The sequence below is a fragment of the Hypomesus nipponensis genome, chromosome 6, assembly GCF_054491055.1.
Source record: "Hypomesus nipponensis isolate SF chromosome 6, ASM5449105v1, whole genome shotgun sequence".
NCBI classification, from domain to species: domain Eukaryota; kingdom Metazoa; phylum Chordata; class Actinopteri; order Osmeriformes; family Osmeridae; genus Hypomesus; species Hypomesus nipponensis.
The window spans coordinates 19,837,675-19,860,000 of NC_140366.1; the positions used below are offsets into that span (position 1 = coordinate 19,837,675).

Below are 22,326 nucleotides of genomic sequence, written 5' to 3' on the forward strand. Positions count from 1 at the left end.
ACTTGATATCATGTGAATCACTTAAACTTTTAATGTTTTTTTTTTATAATATGCAAAAGAGTACGTGTGTATGCACGCGAAACCCTAGTTATTTCATTCCTTTAACCCCTCATAGAACATACATTGCTGGTGGCATAGAACCATATCCTTAGCAACTCAGAATGAGTTATTGTACAGTATCGAAAACACTCAACTTCTCACATATGCGCACATGTAACGTAAAGATCTGTTTGATATATAAACAGTAAATCTGACGGACGTTATTAGGAAGGGGATGTAGCTCAGTGGTAGAGCGCATGCTTTGCATGTATGAGGCCCCGGGTTCAATCCCCGGCATCTCCACAAATTTTTGGGGGATTAACTGTTGTAATGTAAGCAGTTAAACAGACAGTAGCAGCAGTGCCATCCGTATAACCAGGCGCCTGTTCTATAAAGCCGCTCAAAGAACTTGGACTTAAAAACTAAAACCAGACTTGTATTAAGTCTTTTTTGTTCAAGTCTTTTATTTGTCAGGTAGCCTACACAGAACAACACAAGGTCAGACGGGCACTGAAATTCTTAAGACAAGACAACGCAAGCACCTGTCAAAGGAATACTGTACAGTACTGATTTTCTTAATGTTGGCATGATATATTTGCTTATTGATCGGACCCCACTCTCCCAGTTTTCAGATTCTAGTGCAATGACAAAAAGGTTTTCCGTACAGCTGGTTGCGAGCGTACTGAGCTATTGACGAGCCACTCTATATTGCGAAAGATCGTACGAGACGGAAGTTAAAAAAAAAAGTTAAAAAAAATAAAATAAATTGAATTAAAGATTATGAAAGAAAAAATACAATTCATACAAAGAAATAGCACTTAGATAATAAAGGAGATACAGAGAAAGAAAGAAGAAAGGCAGATAATACACATTAATCAGATTAAATTATATTTCTTTAGGATAGCACATGTTTTGCCTGCTTACATTTTTTTTGAAGCGTTACATAAAGACATAGAATAGATGTTAAAGTCATTAATGAAGTGCATGAAATTTGGCAAAGACAGACCATTTATGAATATGACATTTACCTATCAGAATAAGTAGTTGGATAAAGTAAATACAATCTGCATCAATATTGATAAAATAAAAAACAATATCAAAGCTTTTAATTGTTATAATATTACTTGTTATGTTTTGAATATGATGAACTAAAGTAGATCAAAATAATTTAGTATACATACAATTGCAAAACAAATTAATTATTGTTTAATTCTCAACACATTTAGGATCAATATTCAATTTAAATCTATTTAAAATGTGTTTCACTGGATATACCCTGTGTACAATTTTAAAGAACACTTCTTTAACTGTGTTAGTAATGCAAAATGTGTAAAAATGTTCCTAACTATATATTTTCTAATTCAGAAGCCCAATATCATCTTGAATTCGGAAGGGATGATGCACGTACTAAATTCTGGATGTTGGCCTATTTATTACAACACATTTCTTTCTTAATATTAATCTTACTTAAAATATGTCAAATGTGTCATGCATGGAGTTTAACAATTCTGAAAAGAGTTAAAACACCGATTATCCCATCAAAGACAATAGCATATTCTTTAGGGGTTACAGGTAAGCTATGTTGAATTTGTTCAGAAAATCTCGTAGTAACGTATTATTGGCATATAGCAATTGAAACACATACATGATATTGTTATAAAACCAGAGTTGGGTAAAAAATTAGTTAAAACAAGTTAAAAGATGGTGCGGTCCGTTTCTCTCTCTCGCTTGCCTCACTGCGCCGTTGAGTACTTTCCGTAGAAATGAACGGGGGCGCCATCTTTAAAGAGATCCTTTGCTTGGTAAACGCGAGAGAGGCACGTAAGTACTGTCAACGTCATACGTTTTACCGTGGGACAACAGTAACTAGGCAAACCCGATGTTTACAAAGATGTCTGCCGTGTGCTAGTTTGCAAAGCAACAAGCTCGTTCTTCTAGATATAATAACCTCGACGGACCAATTCAAACAGTTGTAAACCATGCATCTAAAACATCTCAAGACACTTTTGACACCCCAAGTAAGTTGGATGGCTACTGTAACCTAGTTAGCTTCCTGTGTAGCTAGCTACCCGTCGTATACTAACTATTCAGTATGTATTCAGAGTGGCTACTGTACAACATTGCTACAGTAGGCTAGCACTATCTTTAGAGTAGCTAGTTTAGGCAACCTTTCACCAGATAACGTTCCGGTAGCAGCCAGCTAGCACGTTAGCCACGGCAAACAAGAAACACGACCATGGGCGAACGATATTTATAGAAAGTAACAGCATCTAAACAAATAGATGTGTTTTATTGACTTTGGTTGCTATTTGGCCACGACTACTAATAGAACAATATTAGCTAGAGAGCTACCTACGACATGCTAGACACCAAGATATTTTATCGAGATACAAGTAGCTTTGACAAAACTTACCTTGCACTACAGATAGTAGAGCTTCAGTTAGGGTTAGGCCTCGAGTTAGGTAACCATGTCTGGTCTCTGTTAGCCAGTGACATGTGTTCCTGGTTTGGGACATTTTCATGTTTTTGTCGCTCATTGGAGAGTTCTTCTTCTGACAGGATGGAGCTGCTAAAGTTACGTGTATGACCTGGGCACCAAACAACAGCAAGTTCGCTGTGTGCACTGTGGACAGGGTGGTCTTACTGTATGACGAGCAAGGAGAGAGGAGAGACAAGTTCTCCACCAAACCTGCAGACTCCAAGGTAAATCAGAGGCATTGAGGTGTATGTAGGTTATCACGTTTTCTTTTTTCAGTTGAATTCCATTTAAGTTCATACTAATGGGGAACAGTCGGTTAATCAAACTGTTGCATGTGTATTTTTAAAATCAAATCAATCTTGCTTTTGCCTTTGCAGTATGGCAAGAAGAGCTACGTGGTTAAGGCCATGGCATTTTCGCCGGACTCAACTAAGATTGCCATAGCCCAAACTGACAACATCATCTTTGTCTATAAAATAGGGGAGGAATGGTAAGATAGGTCAAGAAGCCACCATGTTTTGTATTCAACACATTTGACACACTATTTGTCATTTTAAAATGATGTTATTTGATGTGATGTTTCCTACACAGGGGTGAGAAGAAAGTCATCTGTAACAAATTTGTGCAGACGGTAGGAAGACCTCAGTGAAGCTCCAGCTGTGTCTGTTTTTATACCTCTGATCATTCTGCCCTGTTTGGGATTTATCTGTGACGAGATCTTGTCTGTCTGTTTCAGAGTGCTGTGACTTGTCTGTGTTTCAGAGTGCTGTGACTTGTCTGTCTGTGTTTCAGAGTGCTGTGACTTGTCTGTCTGTGTTTCAGAGTGCTGTGACTTGTCTGTCTGTGTTTCAGAGTGCTGTGACTTTCTGTCTGTGTTTCAGAGTGCTGTGACTTGCCTGTCTGTGTTTCAGAGTGCTGTGACTTGTCTGTCTGTGTTTCAGAGTGCTGTGACTTGTCTGTCTGTGTTTCAGAGTGCTGTGACTTGTCTGTCTGTGTTTCAGAGTGCTGTGACTTTCTGTCTGTGTTTCAGAGTGCTGTGACTTGTCTGTCTGTGTTTCAGAGTGCTGTGACTTGTCTGTCTGTGTTTCAGAGTGCTGTGACTTTCTGTCTGTGTTTCAGAGTGCTGTGACTTGTCTGTCTGTGTTTCAGAGTGCTGTGACTTGTCTGTCTGTGTTTCAGAGTGCTGTGACTTTCTGTCTGTGTTTCAGAGTGCTGTGACTTGTCTGTCTGTGTTTCAGAGTGCTGTGACTTGTCTGTCTGTGTTTCAGAGTGCTGTGACTTTCTGTCTGTGTTTCAGAGTGCTGTGACTTTCTGTCTGTGTTTCAGAGTGCTGTGACTTTCTGTCTGTGTTTCAGAGTGCTGTGACTTGTCTGTCTGTGTTTCAGAGTGCTGTGACTTGTCTGTCTGTGTTTCAGAGTGCTGTGACTTGTCTGATCTGGCCAGCGGAGCACGCTATCGTGTTTGGATTAGCCGAGGGGAAGGTACGTCAATACAACGTGCCAGTGAAGTATATCTGTACATTACAGTAAATCAGCAGGACTTACATGAATGCCATCCAATGAGCTGCACAACCCTCTCTCGTTAACATGACGTTGTGTCTTCCTTGGTCTCTCAGGTCCGGCTCGCTAACACCAAAACTAACAAGTCCTCCACTGTCTACGGCACAGAGTCCTACGTCGTCTCTTTGACATCCAAGTACGTAACAAGCCTCGCTTAAAAACACAAATATTTACACTATTTCCTCTTGTAAGCTGGTTTTGTCTTGTCTTAATGCTGTGCTTTGGTGTTGTCTTAATGCTGTGTTCTGGTGTTGTGTTGATGCTGTGTTCTGGTGTTGTGTTGATGCTGTGTTCTGGTGTTGTGTTGATGCTGTGTTCTGATGTTGTGTTGATGCTGTGTTTTGATGTTGTGTTGATGCTGTGTTCTGATGTTGTGATGATGCTGTGTTCTGGTGTGGTGTTGATGCTGTGTTCTCTGCAGTGTGTCTGGGAAGGGTCTCCTGTCAGGACACGCTGATGGAACAGTCGTACGCTACTTCTTTGACGATGAAGGGTCCGGAGAGTCCCAGGTACTGAACGCTGAAACTAGTTCAACTAAGGGCTCAACAAAACGATTTAAATCCAAATGATATAGTCCAGTGGTAGAGCATGTAACTGCAATTCAAGAGGTGGCAGAGTAAAATCCCTATAAATCCAAGCTACTGCTAGCAGTTGTATACAAGACTTACACAAGTATCCCACCTGAACCTTTTAGTGTGCGGTTGACTCCTCTCCCACTGAGTCAGGTTAGAGTCAGTCTGTGGTGGTGAAGGTAGCTGGACAGGCTGCTGATGCAGAGTGTCTCCTGTGGGTCTGCAGGGCAAGCTGCTGACCCACCCCTGCCCCCCTACGCCCTGGCCTGGGGCGCCCATAGCGTCGTGGTGGCGGGCTGCGACCGGAAGATCGTGGCATACGGCCGCGAGGGTGCCGTGCTCCAGACGTTTGACTACAGCCGAGACCGCTCGGAGAAGGAGTTCACTGTAGCTGTCGCCAGCCCCAGTGGGCAATCGGTGGTGATCGGCAGTTACGACCGGTCAGTGTGTGTGTGTGTACAGGCTGGGGGTTTAACAGGTGTGTGTGTGCAGGCTGCGGGTGTTTAACAGGTGTGTGTGTGCAGGCTGCGGGTGTTTAACTGGTGTGTGTGTGCAGGCTGCGGGTGTTTAACTGGGGTCCTCGTCAGGATATGTGGGAAGAAGCAGCTCCTAAGGAGATCCCCAACCTGTACACCATCACAGCCCTGGCCTGGAAGAAGGACGGCTCTCGTCTATGTGCTGTAAGACACACACACACACCTTCTCAGAGCCATCACACACACACACACACACACCTTCTCAGAGCTATCACACACACACACACCTTCTCAGAGCTATCTCACACACACACACACCTTCTCACATGTTTAGGTGAATAACCTGGTGTGATTTGTGTGTGGTCCTGCTCAGGGAACTCTGTGTGGCGGGGTGGAGCAGTTTGACTGCTGCCTGAGGAGGAGCATCTACAAGAACAAGTTTGAGATGACCTACGTGGGCCTGAGCCAGGTAGAGGAGGCTGCACACAGCAGCTGGCTTCATGGACACTGTAGGGTGCCTGGCTGGGGAGAGCTGATTGGTCGAGCTGTGGTTTGATTAGTTTCCTGCTTCACAGGTGATCGTGAAGAACTTGTCCACAGGTACGCGTGTGGTGCTCAAGTCCCACTACGGCTACGAGATAGACAAGGTGAAGATCCTGGGCAAGGACCGCTACCTGGTGGGCCACACCTCAGACACTCTGCTGCTGGGAGACCTGACCTCCAACAAGCTCAGCGAGGTAGGAGGAGGGGGGGGGGAGTTATGTATAGAGGAGTCAGATGGCTGAGCGGTTAGGGAATCGGGCTAGTAATCTGAAGGTTGCCAGATTGATTCCCGGCCATGCCAAATGACGTTGTGTCCTTGGGCAAGGCACTTCACCCTACTTGCCTCGGGGGGAATGTCCCTGTACTTATTGTAAGTCGCTCTGGATAAGAGCATCTGCTAAATGACTACATGTAAATGTCTGTGCTGTCCATACTCACCCAGACTGCCTGTTCTCTAGGTGGCGTGGCAGGGCTCAGGAGGAAATGAGAAGTTCTTCTTTGAGAACGAAACGGTAGGAATCTGACTAACTAGCTAGCATATGAAGAGTCACAAACGAATAATAAAGATCCTGTTTATCTCTGTCAGGTGTGCATGATCTTCAACGCAGGAGAGCTCAGCTTGGTGGAGTACGGCAGCAACGAGATCCTGGGCTCCGTCAGGACTGAGTTTATGAACCCTCACCTCATCAGGTACCTTACTCTCAGTCACACACTGGCAGGAAAACACACACTAAACACAAACATTGAAACATTGAAATGAAAGTGTTAGATGTTGTCCACCAGGTGGCAATGTTGAGCTTCCTCAGTGGACTCACTGGTCCTTCCCTGGAGGAGGACAGGTTGATGCAGCTGTCATCTGTACCCTGCGGACACAGCTCGTCAACCTGCCCTCATAACCATGTGTGTGTCTGTCCTGTGTGTGTCTGTCCTGTGTGTGTGTGTGTGTGTGTGTGTGCAGCGTGCGTCTGAATGAACGTAAACAGAAAGGTGTGGAGGACAACAAGAAGCTAGCCTACCTCATCGACATCAAGACCATCGCCATCGGTGAGTGTGTGGCTCACTCTCCTTAGGTGTGTGTGTGTTTACTTGTGTGTGTGTTTGCCTGAGTGTGTGTGTGTGTAACTAACCTGACCACTATTCAACACACTGGGCTGGATGCTAGTGAACCTCCAGGTAGTGTAGGAGGCAGGCCTCACAGGGCTGGATGCTAGTGAACCTCCAGGTAGTGTAGGAGGCAGGCCTCACAGGGCTGGATGCTAGTGAACCTCCAGGTAGTGTAGGAGGCAGGCCTCACAGGGCTGGATGCTAGTGAACCTCCAGTTAGTGTAGGAGGCAGGCCTCACAGGGCTGGATGCTAGTGAACCTCCAGGTAGTGTAGGAGGCAGGCCTCACAGGGCTGGATGCTAGTGAACCTCCAGGTAGTGTAGGAGGCAGGCCTCACAGGGCTGGATGCTAGTGAACCTCCAGGTAGTGTAGGAGGCAGGCCTCACAGGGCTGGATGCTAGTGAACCTCCAGGTAGTATAGGAGGCAGGCAGTGGTTGTGGGTCTCTGTTGTATCAAAGGTCATTGTGGACTGATGATAAAGGTGTGACACACAGAGATGCTGACTTCCTGCTTTGTGATGGATGATCCTCAGCATGACCAGGCTCCAGGCTCTGAGAGGTCAGGCTGGATATTGATTAACTGAACGACTATTTGATTGTAGCAAATCTCATCTCCTCTCCTACTCCTATCCTCCTCTCTTCTTTTCCTCTCCTCTCCCTCCTCTTCCCTTCTCTCCTTTCTCCTCTCCCTCCTCCTCTTCCCTCCTCTCCTTTCTCCTCTGCCTCCTCCTCTTCCCTCCTCCCCCCTCTCCTCCACTCTTCTTCCTTCTCCTCCCCTCTCCTCTCCCTCTTTCCTCCTCTCCTTTCTCCTCTGCCTCCTCCTCTTCCCTTCTCCCCTCCTCCCCTCCCCTCTCTTCTCTTCTCTTCTCCTCTCCTCTCCTCCCTTCTCCTCTCCTCTCCTCTCTTCTCCTCTCTCCTCTCCTCTCCCCTCCTCCTGTCTCTTCTCCTCTCCCCTCCTCTCCTCTCTTCTCCTCTCCTCTCTTCTCCTCTCTCCTCCCCTCCCCTCCCCTCCCCCCCTCTCCTCCTCTCTGTTGAAGCATCAGAGCACCAGCTGCCAGGCTGTGTTCTCCACAGCTAATGAGATACAGGTTCTGCAGGCCTGGCCTGGGGGCTGGGGGCTTTGCAGGTGGTGAAAATGAGAAACAACCTCCATCCAATTTATTTCTCCCCTTTTTTTTCTTTCCTTCTCCCCCCTCCACACACACACACACACACACACACTCTTGGTTGTAGTTGTGTAGGTGGCCAGAGCAGACAAGGGCTGAAGGTGTTGATTGAATGTGTTACCTACTGTGTGTGTGCTGGAGAAGTGTGGTGGCTGAACCAGGGACATGTTTGTAACCATGGTCCATAATCTCTGTCTCTGCCCCCCGTACCCCCCCTCAGTGGATCTGACGGGAGGGTGCAACCTGGGAACCATCAATCACGACTCCAAGATGGACTGGCTGGAGCTCAACGAGACAGGCAGGAAGCTGCTGTTCAGGGACAGGAAGCTACGAGTGAGAGGGGGGAGGGGGAGGGGGGGTTTTCATGAGATTTACAGTCATTCAGCAGATACTTTTATCTAAAGCAACGTACTGATGGTCACTTTAGTTCCACTGCATTGTCCTCCTCCTCCAGCTCCACCTGTATGATGTCCAGACTGCAGTGAGGACCACTGTGCTGAGCTTCTGCTCCTACGTGCAGTGGGTCCCTGGCAGCGACGTGGTGGTGGGCCAGAACCGCTCCAGCCTGTGTGTCTGGTACAACATCGACAGCCCCGACAGGGTCACCATGATCCCCATCAAGGTCTCTGTGCGTGTGTGTGTGTGCGTGTGGTCTTGATTACCCTTAGTTAAGACTGTAAGGACATTTTCTTGGGCTTCATAACTTCAGGTGATATTTCTAGGAGGGTTTAGGATGAGGTGTTAGCTTAATGGTTAGGGACAAGACTGTTTGGAATGGGAGTGAAGTCCTCACCAGGACAGTATAACAAACCTGTGTGTGTGTGTGTGTGTGTGCCCCAGGGTGACATGGTGGACCTGGAGCGAGGCCAGGGGAAGACGGAGGTGATCGTGGCAGAGGGGGTGAATAACGTGTCCTACACCTTGGATGAGGGACTCATTGAGTTTGGCACCGCCATCGACGATGGAGACTACTACAGGTCAGGGGTCAGGGTGCAGACTTACTACTTGGTCAGGGAAGGTTGTTTCGGTAATACACCTGTTTATATCCTGCTGATTTGGGACCTCACTTGCTGTGTGTGTGTGTGTGTGTGTGTGTGTGTGTGTGTGTGTGTGTGCAGAGCCACAGCGTTCCTGGAGACTCTAGAGATGTCGTCGGAGACGGAGGCCATGTGGAGAACCCTCAGCAAGCTGTCCCTGGAGGCACGACAACTCCACATCTCTGAGAGGTCTCACACACACACACACCTCTCACACACACACACACACCTCTCACACACACCTCTCACACACACACACCATAATGGGATGAGGGCCAACATGCAGCCTGGTATTAATAATTCAGACAGAATTCCTTTATGGCTGATTCATTTGCATAAATTATGCCAACAAAAAATCTCAGTTTTGTCCGTAGAGGAGAATGTAAATGAAGAAAACAGGGAAGGAGAGAGAGAGACAGGGAAAGAGAGAGAGACAGGGAAAGAGAGAGAGAGGCAGGTAAAGAGAGAGACAGGGAAAGAGAGAGAGAGGCAGGGAAAGAGAGAGAGAGGCAGGGAAAGAGAGAGAGAGGCAGGGAAAGAGAGAGAGAGAGAGAGAGAGAGAGAGAGAGAGAGAGAGAGAGATAGAGAGAGAGAGAGAGAGAGAGCGAAACAGGCAGGGAGAGAGAGAGAGGCAGGGAGAGACAGAGGCAGGGAGAGAGAAAGAGGGATGGAGAGAGAGAGAGGCAGGGAAAGAGAGAGGCAGGGAGAGAGAGAGAAAAAGAGAGAGGCAGCAAGACAGAGGCGGGGAGAGAGAGGCAGCGAGACAGAGGCAAGGAGAGAGAGAGGCAGGTAGAGAGAGGCAGGGAAAGAGAAAGGCAGGGAGAGAGAGGGGCAGGGAGAGGCAGGGAGAGAGAGAGGCAGGGAGAGAGAGAGAGGCAGCGAGAGAGAGGCAGGGAGAGAGAGAGGGAGAGAGGCAGGGAGAGAGAGGCAGGGAGAGAGAGAGGCAGGGAGAGAGAGAGAGAGAGGCAGGGAGAGAGAGAGGGAGAGAGGCAGGGAGAGAGAGAGGCAGGGAGAGAGAGAGACAGGGAAAGAGAAAGGCAGAGAGAGGGAGAGAGAGGGAGAGATTGTGAGGTTGATATTCCTGATGCAACCTTTCAGAGACAACTGGTATCTGTGAGGACGGAGGGATGAATCATTCTGTCTGAAGCTGTAGAGGTCAACTCCCTGTCTCTGCTCTCCTGTCTGTCTCCTCTCCTGTCTGTCTCTGCTCTCCTGTCTGTCTCCTCTCCTGTCTGTCTGTCTGTCTCCTCTCCTGTCTGTCTCCTCTCCTGTCTGTCTCCTCTCCTTACTCCTCTCCTGTCTCCTCTCCTGTCTCCTCTCCTGTCTCCTCTCCTGTCTCCTCTCCTGTCTCCTCTCCTTACTCCTCTCCTGTCTCCTCTCCTGTCTCCTCTCCTGTCTCCTCTCCTTACTCCTCTCATGTCTCCTCTCCTGTCTCCTCTCCTTACTCCTCTCCTGTCTCCTCTCCTGTCTCCTCTCCTTACTCCTCTCCTGTCTCCTCTCCTGTCTCCTCTCCTGTCTCCTCTCCTGTCTCCTCTCCTTACTCCTCTCCTGTCTCCTCTCCTGTCTCCTCTCCTGTCTCCTCTCCTGTCTCCTCTCCTTACTCCTCTCCTGTCTCCTCTCCTGTCTCCTCTCCTGTCTCCTCTCCTGTCTCCTCTCCTGTCTCCTCTCCTGTCTCCTCTCCTTACTCCTCTCCTGTCTCCTCTCCTGTCTCCTCTCCTGTCTCCTCTCCTGTCTCCTCTCCTGTCTCCTCTCCTGTCTCCTCTCCTCTCCTGTCTCCTCTCCTGTCTCCTCTCCTGTCTCCTCTCCTGTCTCCTCTCCTGTCTCCTCTCCTTACTCCTCTCCTGTCTCCTCTCCTGTCTCCTCTCCTGTCTCCTCTCCTGTCTCCTCTCTTCATCTTCTCCTTGTGTTCCTCCTCTAGATGTTTTGCAGCCTTAGGAGATGTTTCCAAAGCCCGTTTCCTGAATGAGACCAACAAGATAGCTGACCAGGTGTCTAAGGAATATGTACGTGAAGGGTGACTGTCCACACACACTCTCTCACACACACACTGTACACACACATACACACACTGTACACACATACACACACTGTACACACGTTCTTACACACACCCATGTCCACACAAACATACAACACACACTCACGTTCACACACACATGAACGTGCTCTTACACACTCTGTCTCTCAACACTGTCTCTCCCCCTTTGTGTGTGTGTGTGTGTGTGTGTGTGTGTGCGTGCAGGGAGGAGAGGGGACGGGGCACTACACAGTGCAGGCTCGTCTGGCCATGCTGGATAAGAACTACAAGCTGGCTGAGCTGCTGTACCTGGAGCAGGTGTGGGCTCAGGGGGGGGTGTAATGGTGTGAGTGTATAATGGTGTGTGTGTATAATGGTGTGTGGGTGTAATGGTGTGTGTGTGTGTGTGTGTAGAACGCCATAGAGGAGGTGATGGAGATGTACCAGGAGCTGCACATGTGGGATGACTGCATTGCTGTGGCTGAGGCCAAGGTAACTCCAGCACATTCTCAGCTAGCTACCACTGTGTGTGTGTGTGTGCATCAGACCACACTCAACCAACTCCACGTGTGTGTGTGTGTGTGTCAGGGCCACCCAGAGCTGGACAGTCTGCGTAGGAGGTACTACCAGTGGCTGATGGAGACCCAGCAGGAGGAGAAGGCTGGGGAGGTGAAGGAGGCACAGCACGACTTCCTGTCTGCCATCAGCTTGTACCTGAAGGCCGGCCTGCCGGCCCGCGCCGCCCGCCTGGCCCTCAGCCACGACCAGCTGGCCGCCAACACCGACGTCATCAACCGCATCGCCGCGGCGCTCATCAAGGGAGAGTTTTACGAGAGGGTGGGTGACGTCATGGATGATGCTGTGTGATCAGCAACTCTCTCTCTCTCTCCCTTGCCCCCCCTCCAACTCTCTCCCTTGCCCCCCCTCCAACTCTCTCCCTTGCCCCCCCTCCAACTCTCTCCCTTGCCCCCCCTCCAACTCTCTCCCTTGCCCCCCCTCCAACTCTCTCCCTTGCCCCCCCTCCAACTCTCTCTCTCGCTGGGTCTTAGACTAGAAAGCAGGTTGAGGTGTGTGCAGGTGTATACAGCCAGGTGTATACAGCCAGGTGTATACAGCCAGGTGTATACAGCCAGGTGTACACAGCCAGGTGTACACAGCCAGGTGTACACAGCCAGGTGTACACAGCCAGGTGTACACAGCCAGGTGTAAACAGCCAGGTGTATACAGCCAGGTGTATACAGCCAGGTGTAAACAGCCAGGTGTACACAGCCAGGTGTACACAGCCAGGTGTAAACAGCCAGGTGTATACAGCCAGGTGTACACAGCCAGGTGTACACAGCCAGGTGTACACAGCCAGGTGTACACAGCCAGGTGTAAACAGCCAGGTGTATACAGCCAGGTGTAAACAGCCAGGTGTATACAGCCAGGTGTAAACAGCCAGGTGTACACAGCCAGGTGTACACAGCCAGGTGTAAACAGCCAGGTGTATACAGCCAGGTGTACACAGCCAGGTGTACACAGCCAGGTGTACACAGCCAGGTGTACACAGCCAGGTGTACACAGCCAGGTGTACACAGCCAGGTGTATATAGCCAGGTGTACACAGCCAGGTGTACACAGCCAGGTGTATACAGCCAGGTGTACACAGCCAGGTGTACACAGCCAGGTGTATACAGCCAGGTGTAAACAGCCAGGTGTATACAGCCAGGTGTGTGCAGCCAGGTGTATACAGCCAGGTGTGTGCAGCCAGGTGTATACAGCCAGGTGTGTGCAGGTGTATAAAGGTGTGCTGTATGATCTGAGGGCCTCTCCTCTCCAGGCAGGAGACGTTTTTGAGAAGATCAGGAACTACCAGAGGGCTCTGGAATGCTACCGCAAGGGCCACGCCTTCAGGAAAGGTACCCTACATCCCTGAGGGGGGCAGGGGCTTGGGGGATGGGGCTGGGCCTGGGGGGATGGGGCAGGGGCTGGGGGGATGGGGCAGGGGGATGGGGCAGGGGATGGGGCAGGGGGGGATGGGGCAGGGGATGGGGCAGGGGCTGGGGGGATGGGGCAGGGGGGATGGGGCAGGGGCTGGGGGGATGGGGCAGGGGGGGATGGGGCAGGGGCTGGGGGGATGGGGCAGGGGAGGATGGGGCTGGGGGCGATGGGGCTGGGGGGGATGGGGCAGGGGGGCATGGGGCTGGGGGGATGGGGCAGGGGGGGATGGGGCAGGGGAGGATGGGGCTGGCGGGATGGGGCTGGGGGGATGGGGCAGGGGAGATGGGGCAGGGGGGGATGGGGCAGGGGAGATGGGGCAGGGGGGATGGGGCAGGGGGGGATGGGGCAGGGGATGGGGCAGGGGGGGATGGGGCAGGGGGGGATGGGGCAGGGGGGGAAGGGGCAGGGGATGGGGCAGGGGATGGGGCAGGGGGGGATGGGGCAGGGGAGATGGGGCAGGGGGGGATGGGGCAGGGGAGATGGGGCAGGGGGGGATGGGGCAGGGGGGGATGGGGCAGGGGATGGGGCAGGGGATGGGGCAGGGGGGGATGGGGCAGGGGGGATAGGGATGGAGGGATTGACAGGTTTTAATGTGGATTAATGTCCAGTTTGTTTGGATTTAACTGTTTAATGTTGAATGCTCATTCTGTGTGTTGGTTTGGTTCAACTGCTTTATTAATTAGTGTGCGTGTGCGCGCGTGTGTGTGTGTGTGTGTGTGTGTAGCGGTGGAGCTGGCTCGGCAGTCCTTCCCTGTGGAGGTGGTGAGGCTGGAGGAGGCCTGGGGAGACTTCCTGGTCCAGCAGAAACAGATGGACCCTGCCATCAACCACTACATAGAGGCTGGGTACACACTCACACACCTGACAAACACCTAACACACATGCACCACTTAGACTGACTCATGTTCACAAACAGAAATAACCTCTGCTGTTCTCTCTCCCTCCTCCTCTCCTCTCTCTCTCTCTCTCTCTCCTCCTCTCTCTCCTCCTCTCTCTCTCTCTCTCTCCTCCTCCTCTCCTCTTCTCTCTCCTCCTCTCTCTCCTCCTCCTCCTTTCCTCTCTCTTTCCTCTTTCCTCCTCCTCTCCTCTCTCCTCCTCCTCTCCTCCTCTCTCCTCCTCCTCTCTCATTCTGCTTATGTGAAGCCCTCTGTGACATGCTTGCGTGTAAAAAGGGCTATACAAATAAATTTGATTTGATTCTCCTCTCTTCTCCTCCTCTCTTCTCCTCCTCTCTTCTCCTCCTCGCTCTCCTCTCTCTCCTCCTCTCTCTCCTCTCCTCCTCCTCTCTCTCCTCTCTCTCCTCTCCTCCTCTTTCTCCTCTCCTCTCTCCTCCTCTCCTCAGTTGCTCCTCCAAAGCGATAGAGGCAGCTATCGGAGCTCGACAGTGGAAGAAGGCCGTCCACATCCTGGAACTCCAGGAGGACCAGTCAGCAGGGGGACACGACCTGAGGATCGCCCAGCACTACGCCTCTGTCCAGGACTACCAGGTGAGGAGGGGTTAGGGAGGAGGAAGACAAATATGAGGAGAGGGAGAGCTGGGAGGGAGGGAGGGAGGGAGGGAGGGAGGGAGGGAGGGAGGGAGGGAGGGAGGGAGGGAGGGAGGGAGGGAGGGAGGGAGGGAGGGAGGGAGGGAGGGAGGGAGGGAGGGAGGGAGGGAGGGAGGGAGGGAGGGAGGGAGGGAGGGAGGGAGGGAGGGAGGGAGGGAGGGAGGGAGGGAGGGAGGGAGGGAACAGACGGGTGTGGGTTGAGTCAGGGCCTGACTGGGCTCCTCACAGCTGGGCTGTAGAACAACTTCACCCTGCTGACTGCTCTCTGAGCAGGGATTAAGGTGTGTGTGTGTGTGTGTGGTTGCAGGTGGCAGAGCGTCTATATGTGAAGGGAGGCCACATTAAGGATGCCATCGCCATGTACACTGACGCTGGGCTCTGGGAGCATGCTCACAGGGTAAGGCTGGAGAGAACACTAGCTGCATGCTCACAGGGTAAGGCTGGAGAGAACACTAGCTGCATGCTCACAGGGTAAGGCTGGAGAGAACACTAGCTGCATGCTCACAGGGTAAGACTGGAGAGAACACTAGCTGCATGCTCACAGGGTAAGACTGGAGAGAACACTAGCTGCATGCTCACAGGGTAAGACTGGAGAGAACACTAGCTGCATGCTCACAGGGTAAGACTGGAGAGAACACTAGCTGCATGCTCACAGGGTAAGGCTGGAGAGAACACTAGCTGCATGCTCACAGGGTAAGACTGGAGAGAACACTAGCTGCATGCTCACAGGGTAAGACTGGAGAGAACACTAGCTGCATGCTCACAGGGTAAGACTGGAGAGAACACTAGCTGCATGCTCACAGGGTAAGACTGGAGAGAACACTAGCTGCATGCTCACAGGGTAAGACTGGAGAGAACACTAGCTGCATGCTCACAGGGTAAGACTGGAGAGAACACTAACTGCAACACTCTAGAACATCAATATCTGCTGAACGACAGGATCATCATCAGCTTGTCACCTAAAAAAATATCATGCAAGAAATCCTAACATATTACCTTACATGTCAATTGTATTCATTTTTTCATACTTTTGTATGCATACTAGTGCACGTAGAAACTACAGCAGAAGATCAAGGATCAGAAGTGTAAAAAGTTCCAACAGTGTTTAATTGGTCAGAGTCAGAGAATGGTCTGTGTTTACCGGTCACAGTGTAAAAATCCTACTAATAATCAGTGTGTGTAGCTTGCTGTGAAGTGCATGACCCAGGAGGACGTGTCAGCTCTGTACATCAGCCGGGGTCAGGAGCTGGAGAGAGACGGCAGCTTCAAGGAGGCAGAGAGGTGATGCTGGTTCCTGTCTGTCTGTCTGCCTGTCTGTCTGTCTGTCTGCCTGTCTGCATGTCTGTCTGTCTGCCTGTCTGTCTGTCTGTCGGCCTGTCTGTCTGCATGTCTGTCTGTCTGTCTGTCTGCATGTCTGTCTGTTTGTCTGTCTGTCTGCATGTCTGCCTGTCTGTCTGCCTGTCTGCATGTCTGCATGTCTGCATGTCTGTCTGTCTGTCTGTCTGCATGTCTGTCTGTCTGTCTGCATGTCTGTCTGTCTGTCTGTCGGCCTGTCTGTCTGCCTGTCTGTCTGCATGTCTGTCGGCCTGTCTGTCGGCCTGTCTGTCTGCCTTGTCACAGTCGCCCTCCTCTCCCTGTTTCACTCCTTCCTCCCCTTCCTCCTCTGGTCCCTCATTTTTCCTCCTCGTTTCCTCCGAGTATCGACACAAACCCGCTGGTAGATGGATGATGATGGATGTTAACAGGTCTAAGGCAAAGTTTGCCCACAGAGCATTCAGGGTTCAGCATTCAAGGGCCTGCTCTCTGTCACTTCATCCTGAAACTATCGACTAGAAAACCTTCCCATCTCCTCCCCATAACTCCTCCTCTCCCCATAACTCCTCCTCTCCCCATCATCTTCTCCCCCTCTCCTCTCCATCCGTGAGCTCCATCTCCTGGTCAACACCACCCTGCTGCCACCAGGAGCACCAGTCAGCTGGATTGATCCCTGCTTTGATGAATGTGCCTGAGATTCTTGGGCAAGAGCAGCAGTGCATGATGAGAACTGTTGTCTGCTCTAGTGTGGTGGTTTATGTTATCAGAGAGTCATTCTTCACTCCAGTGCATAGTCATGTAATCAGAACACTGTGTGTGTGTCCAGGCTGTTTGCTACTGTGGAGCAGCCTGATCTGGCCATCACCATGTACAAGAAGAACAAGATGTTTGATGACATGCTCCGTCTGGTGGCCCAACACCACCCGGGCCTGCTGGAGGAGACACACCTGCACCTGGCCAAGGTGTCCACCTGGTCTCCCTCACCACATCCACCTGGTCTCCCTCACCACACTCCACCTGGTCACCCTCACCACACTCCACCTGGTCTCCCTCACCACACTCCACCTGGTCTCCCTCACCACACTCCACCTGGTCACCCTCACCACACTCCACCTGGTCTCCCTCACCACACTCCACCTGGTCACCCTCACCACACTCCACCTGGTCTCCCTCACCACACTCCACCTGGTCACCATCACCACACTCCACCTGGTCACCCTCACCCCATCACCACACTCCACCTGGTCACCCTCACCACACTCCACCTGGTCTCCCTCACCACACTCCACCTGGTCACCCTCACCACACTCCACCTGGTCACCCTCACCCCATCACCACACTCCACCTGGTCTCCCTCACCACACTCCACCTGGTCACCCTCACCACACTCCACCTGGTCTCCCTCACCACACTCCACCTGGTCTCCCTCACCACACTCCACCTGGTCTCCCTCACCACACTCCACCTGGTCACCCTCACCACACTCCACCTGGTCTCCCTCACCACACTCCACCTGGTCACCCTCACCACACTCCACCTGGTCACCATCACCACACTCCACCTGGTCTCCCTCACCACACTCCACCTGGTCTCCCTCACCACACTCCACCTGGTCTCCCTCACCACACTCCACCTGGTCACCCTCACCCCATCACCACACTCCACCTGGTCACCCTCACCACACTCCACCTGGTCTCCCTCACCACACTCCACCTGGTCACCCTCACCACACTCCACCTGGTCTCCCTCACCACACTCCACCTGGTCTCCCTCACCACACTCCACCTGGTCACCCTCACCACACTCCACCTGGTCTCCCTCACCACACTCCACCTGGTCACCCTCACCACACTCCACCTGGTCTCCCTCACCACACTCCACCTGGTCACCCTCACCACACTCCACCTGGTCACCCTCACCACACTCCACCTGGTCACCCTCACCACACTCCACCTGGTCACCCTCACCACACTCCACCTGGTCTCCCTCACCACACTCCACCTGGTCACTGTCACCCCATCACCACACTCCACCTGGTCTCCCTCACCACATCCACCTGGTCTCCCTCACCACACTCCACCTGGTCTCCCTCACCACACTCCACCTGGTCTCCCTCACCACACTCCACCTGGTCTCCCTCACCACACTCCACCTGGTCACCCTCACCACACTCCACCTGGTCTCCCTCACCACACTCCACCTGGTCTCCCTCACCACACTCCACCTGGTCTCCCTCACCACACTCCACCTGGTCTCCCTCACCACACTCCACCTGGTCTCCCTCACCACACTCCACCTGGTCACCCTCACCACACTCCACCTGGTCTCCCTCACCACACTCCACCTGGTCTCCCTCACCACACTCCACCTGGTCTCCCTCACCACACTCCACCTGGTCTCCCTCACCACACTCCACCTGGTCTCCCTCACCACACTCCACCTGGTCTCCCTCACCACACTCCACCTGGTCACTGTCACCCCATCACCACACTCCACCTGGGACTGAAGAAAAATTCACCTCACCACTATACATACTGCATTATAACTGTTTATATTACTATACATACTGCATTATAACCTTTTATATTACTATACATACTGCATTATAACTGTTTATATTACTATACATATTGCATTATAACAGTTCAGATTACTATACATACTGCATTATAACTGTTTATATTACTATACATACTGCATTATAACTGTTTATATTACTATACATACTGCATTATAACTGTTTATATTACTATACATACTGCATTATAACCGTTTATATTATAGCTCTCCTTGCAAAGAAGTGTGTTGTATCCTTAACAGGATCTACAGATTAGAGCTGGAGCTTTGTAAAGATGTAGAGTGTCATTATTAGAGCTGGACCTTTGTAACTGCAGCATATCTCATGCCCCTCCCATGTTCAGGAGCTGGAGGCGGAGTCCCGCTTCTCGGAGGCGGAGCATCACTACCTGGAGGGGCAGGAGTGGAAGTCAGCGGTGATCATGTACCGTGCCTGCAACATGTGGGAGGACGCCTTCAAGGTATGACCACGCCCCCTCACTGCAGCACCACCTCCCGTCTGGTGCACATGACCACGCCCCCTCACTGCAGCACCACCTCCCGTCTGGTGCCCATGACCACGCCCCCTCACTGCAGCACCACCTCCCGTCTGGTGCACATGACCACGCCCCCTCACTGCAGCACCACCTCCCGTCTGGTGCACATGACCACGCCCCCTCACTGCAGCACCACCTCCCGTCTGGTGCACATGACCACGCCCCCTCACTGCAGCACCACCTCCCGTCTGGTGCACATGACCACGCCCCCTCACTGCAGCACCACCTCCCGTCTGGTGCACATGACCACGCCCCCTCACTGCAGCACCACCTCCCGTCTGGTGCACATGACCACGCCCCCTCACTGCAGCACCACCTCCCGTCTGGTGCAGCTTAGCGAGCCATTGAATGCAAACCACTGTTTTGGTGTGTGTGTGTGTGTGTGGGGACAGGTGGCTAAGAGCCATGGGGGGGGCAGTGCCCAGAAGCAGGTGGCCTACCTGTGGGCCAAGAGTCTGGGAGGAGAAGCTGCTGTCAGACTGCTCAACAAGTTTGGTCTGCTGGAGAGCACCATAGACCTGGCCACAGACAACAGGTGAGCACTCTCTCACACATCACACACACCCTCTCACACACTCACACACTCTCTCACACACTCACACACACACTCTCACACACTCACACACCCTCTCACACACTCACACACACACTCTCACACACACACTCTCACACACTCTCACACACTCACACACACTCTCACACACTCACACACCGCTGGGATAGACCTTGCTCCAGGACCAGAGGTGGGAAGTAAAGAAAGACAAATACTTTGTTGCACTATGCACAAGCCACCTTATTTGCACTTTTGCCCATTCATATTCCTTCTTTTATATATATATATATTTGAATTTATATTTTATAATTTACATTTTCAATTGTTTTATTTTTTAGATTGTTAATTCCCAGGATTAGTTAGACTATTGTACTTTCTACTTTTGATTGAAGATCCGTATGTGTATATTGTTTGCACCTTCCAGCCACATTAAATTCAGTGTTTGTGTAAACCTACAATAAATAAAACCAAATTCTGATTCTGATTGTTACTGTACTTAACTAGATTCTTCTTGTATCAGTACTTTACTTAACTTTTAATTTTTCTGACAATTTTTCACTCCTTACATTTTTTACAAAGAAGTAAACAAACAAAAAAGTTCAAAAGGTTCAAAATAAATGTCACAAAAAAAAATCTTCTATTCCTCATATTTTGAACAATAATTGTTCAACCTTTAGAAACTTTTTTGGGGGAAACATTTAGAAATTATTTTTTCAACCTTTCAAAACTTATTTTTTTTAAATATTTGTTCAAACTTTGTGTGAACAAAGACTTTGTGTGAACAAAGTAAATTTTTTTTTTGTTATGTTAAAACTATTAAAACTAATAAAAAATGTATGTTATCTCCTCCAGCTCTTTTGACTTTGCCTTTGAGTTGGCTCGTCTCTCCTGCAAACACAAGGTCCCTGAGATCCACCTGAAGAACGCCATGTACCTGGAGGATGAGGTAGCACACACACACCTCCTCACGACACACACACACCTCCTCACGACACACACACACCTCCTCACGACACACACACACCTCCTCACGACACACACACACCTCCTCACGACACACACACACCTCCTCACGACACACACACACCTCCTCACGACACACACACACCTCCTCACGACACACACACACCTCCTCACGACACACACACACCTCCTCACGACACACACACACCTCCTCACGACACACACACACCTCCTCACGACCAGACACACCTCCTCACGACCAGACACACCTCCTCACGACACACACACACCTCCTCACGACACACACACACCTCCTCACGACACACACCTCCTCACGACACACACACACCTCCTCACGACACACACCTCCTCACGACACACACACACCTCCTCACGACACACACACACCTCCTCACGACACACCTCCTCACGACACACACACACCTCCTCACGACACACACACACCTCCTCACGACACACACACACCTCCTCACGACACACACACACCTCCTCACGACACACACACACCTCCACTCAGAAATCCTTGGTTCTGTCATTGTGTCCTCTCTTTACATTACATTTATGCATTTAGCAGACGCTTTTATCCAAAGCGACTTCTCTCTTTTTCTCTCTTTCTCTCGCCATCTCTCTCTCTCCATACCCTCAGATATTAAATATCATGCATACATTATTCATTCCTGATGTTTCCTTTTCAAGGGCAAGTTCAGCGAAGCCGAGGCAGAGTTCATCAAAGCTGGGAGGCCGAAGGAGGCTGTGCTAATGTGAGTAGCATGAGGAGCTAGCACAGTTAGCAATGCTAATGTGAGTAGCATGAGGAGCTAGCACAGTTAGCAACGTTAATGTGAGTAGGATGAGGAACTAGCACAGTTAGCAACGCTAATGTGAGTAGCACCCTCATATTCTTCCAGTGCTGTTTACAGACACAGACCAAGAGTAGTGTAGAGCTAAGATGCCTTTCCTTGTTCACACTGCAGCTGTCGCATCTCTCCCAAGCAGCTTAACTGTGCATGGTGCTTCTCTCCCCTCCTCCGCACCCCCAGGTACGTCCACAACCAGGACTGGACTGGTGCCCAGCGCGTGGCCGAGGCCCACGACCCGGACAGTGTGGCGGAGGTGCTGGTGGGCCAGGCCAAGTTCTGCTGCGAGCAGAAGGACTTCCAGAAGGCCGAGGCCTTCCTCCTCCGCGCACAGAGACCCGAGCTGGCAGTCAAGTTCTACAAGGTGACTGAACACCTCTAACCATACGAACTAGCTGTGTCCCTGATCGCTTCACCTCAGACCAGCCCACAGCCTGCATGCTCCTCCTGGGCTGATATTCCTGTGGTGCTGTGTGTGTGTGTGTGTGTGTGTGTGTGTGTGTAATTCTGAACTTCTATAAGTCTTGTGTGTCTGGATGAACTACAGAGAAGCCGGCCCGCTGGGCGATGGAAGGATGTTGATGTTGATTTTGTTTGTGTCTCAGGATGCAGAGCTGTGGAGCGACGCCATGCGGATCTGTAAGGAGTACCTCCCCAACAAACTGTCTCTGCTGCAGGAGGAGTACGAGAGGGAGGCAGCCAAGAAGGGCTCACAGTGAGATGGGAGGGAGGGAGGGAGGGAGGGAGGGAGGGAGGGAGGGAGGGAGGGAGGGAGGGAGGGAGGGAGGGAGGGAGGGAGGGAGGGAGGGAGGGAGGGAGGGAGGGAGGGAGGGAGGGAGGGAGGGAGGGAGGGAGGGACTCTACCACATGAAGAGAACAGTCATGAGCTGTGTGTGTGTCGTCCAACAAACTCATCTATGCATGTCTTCTGATGCTTTATTAAAACATGGCGCCTTTTAGCTTAGATTAAATTCCTAATGAGCAGCT

At 51.2% G+C, this 22,326-nt stretch overlaps 1 protein-coding gene and 1 non-coding gene across 2 annotated transcripts in view; both read left to right on the top strand.

The window, feature by feature from the left end:
• The first annotated feature begins 270 nt into the window (after window positions 1–270).
• trnaa-ugc (transfer RNA alanine (anticodon UGC)) lies at window positions 271–342 on the top strand. The gene has a single exon. It is a non-coding gene; the product is annotated as a tRNA-Ala (tRNA).
• A 1,529-nt stretch (window positions 343–1,871) lies between these two features.
• ift172 (intraflagellar transport 172) overlaps window positions 1,872–22,326 on the top strand; it is a 28,530-nt gene continuing 8,075 nt past the window's right edge. Inside the window, 35 exon segments of the mRNA XM_084700133.1 lie at window positions 1,872–2,057; window positions 2,599–2,742; window positions 2,896–3,008; window positions 3,110–3,149; window positions 3,934–3,999; window positions 4,134–4,213; window positions 4,499–4,586; window positions 4,876–4,897; window positions 4,900–5,089; window positions 5,206–5,329; window positions 5,499–5,594; window positions 5,701–5,862; window positions 6,127–6,180; window positions 6,255–6,358; window positions 6,627–6,712; window positions 8,159–8,271; window positions 8,393–8,560; window positions 8,779–8,915; window positions 9,057–9,164; window positions 10,894–10,978; window positions 11,218–11,310; window positions 11,407–11,484; window positions 11,581–11,829; window positions 12,811–12,889; window positions 13,696–13,816; window positions 14,314–14,458; window positions 14,826–14,915; window positions 15,702–15,799; window positions 16,659–16,794; window positions 18,754–18,870; window positions 19,338–19,480; window positions 20,351–20,444; window positions 21,179–21,243; window positions 21,523–21,703; window positions 21,945–22,054. Of these exon segments, the coding sequence (XP_084556259.1) occupies window positions 2,019–2,057; window positions 2,599–2,742; window positions 2,896–3,008; window positions 3,110–3,149; window positions 3,934–3,999; window positions 4,134–4,213; window positions 4,499–4,586; window positions 4,876–4,897; window positions 4,900–5,089; window positions 5,206–5,329; window positions 5,499–5,594; window positions 5,701–5,862; window positions 6,127–6,180; window positions 6,255–6,358; window positions 6,627–6,712; window positions 8,159–8,271; window positions 8,393–8,560; window positions 8,779–8,915; window positions 9,057–9,164; window positions 10,894–10,978; window positions 11,218–11,310; window positions 11,407–11,484; window positions 11,581–11,829; window positions 12,811–12,889; window positions 13,696–13,816; window positions 14,314–14,458; window positions 14,826–14,915; window positions 15,702–15,799; window positions 16,659–16,794; window positions 18,754–18,870; window positions 19,338–19,480; window positions 20,351–20,444; window positions 21,179–21,243; window positions 21,523–21,703; window positions 21,945–22,054 (3,818 nt within the window). The 5' untranslated portion in view covers window positions 1,872–2,018.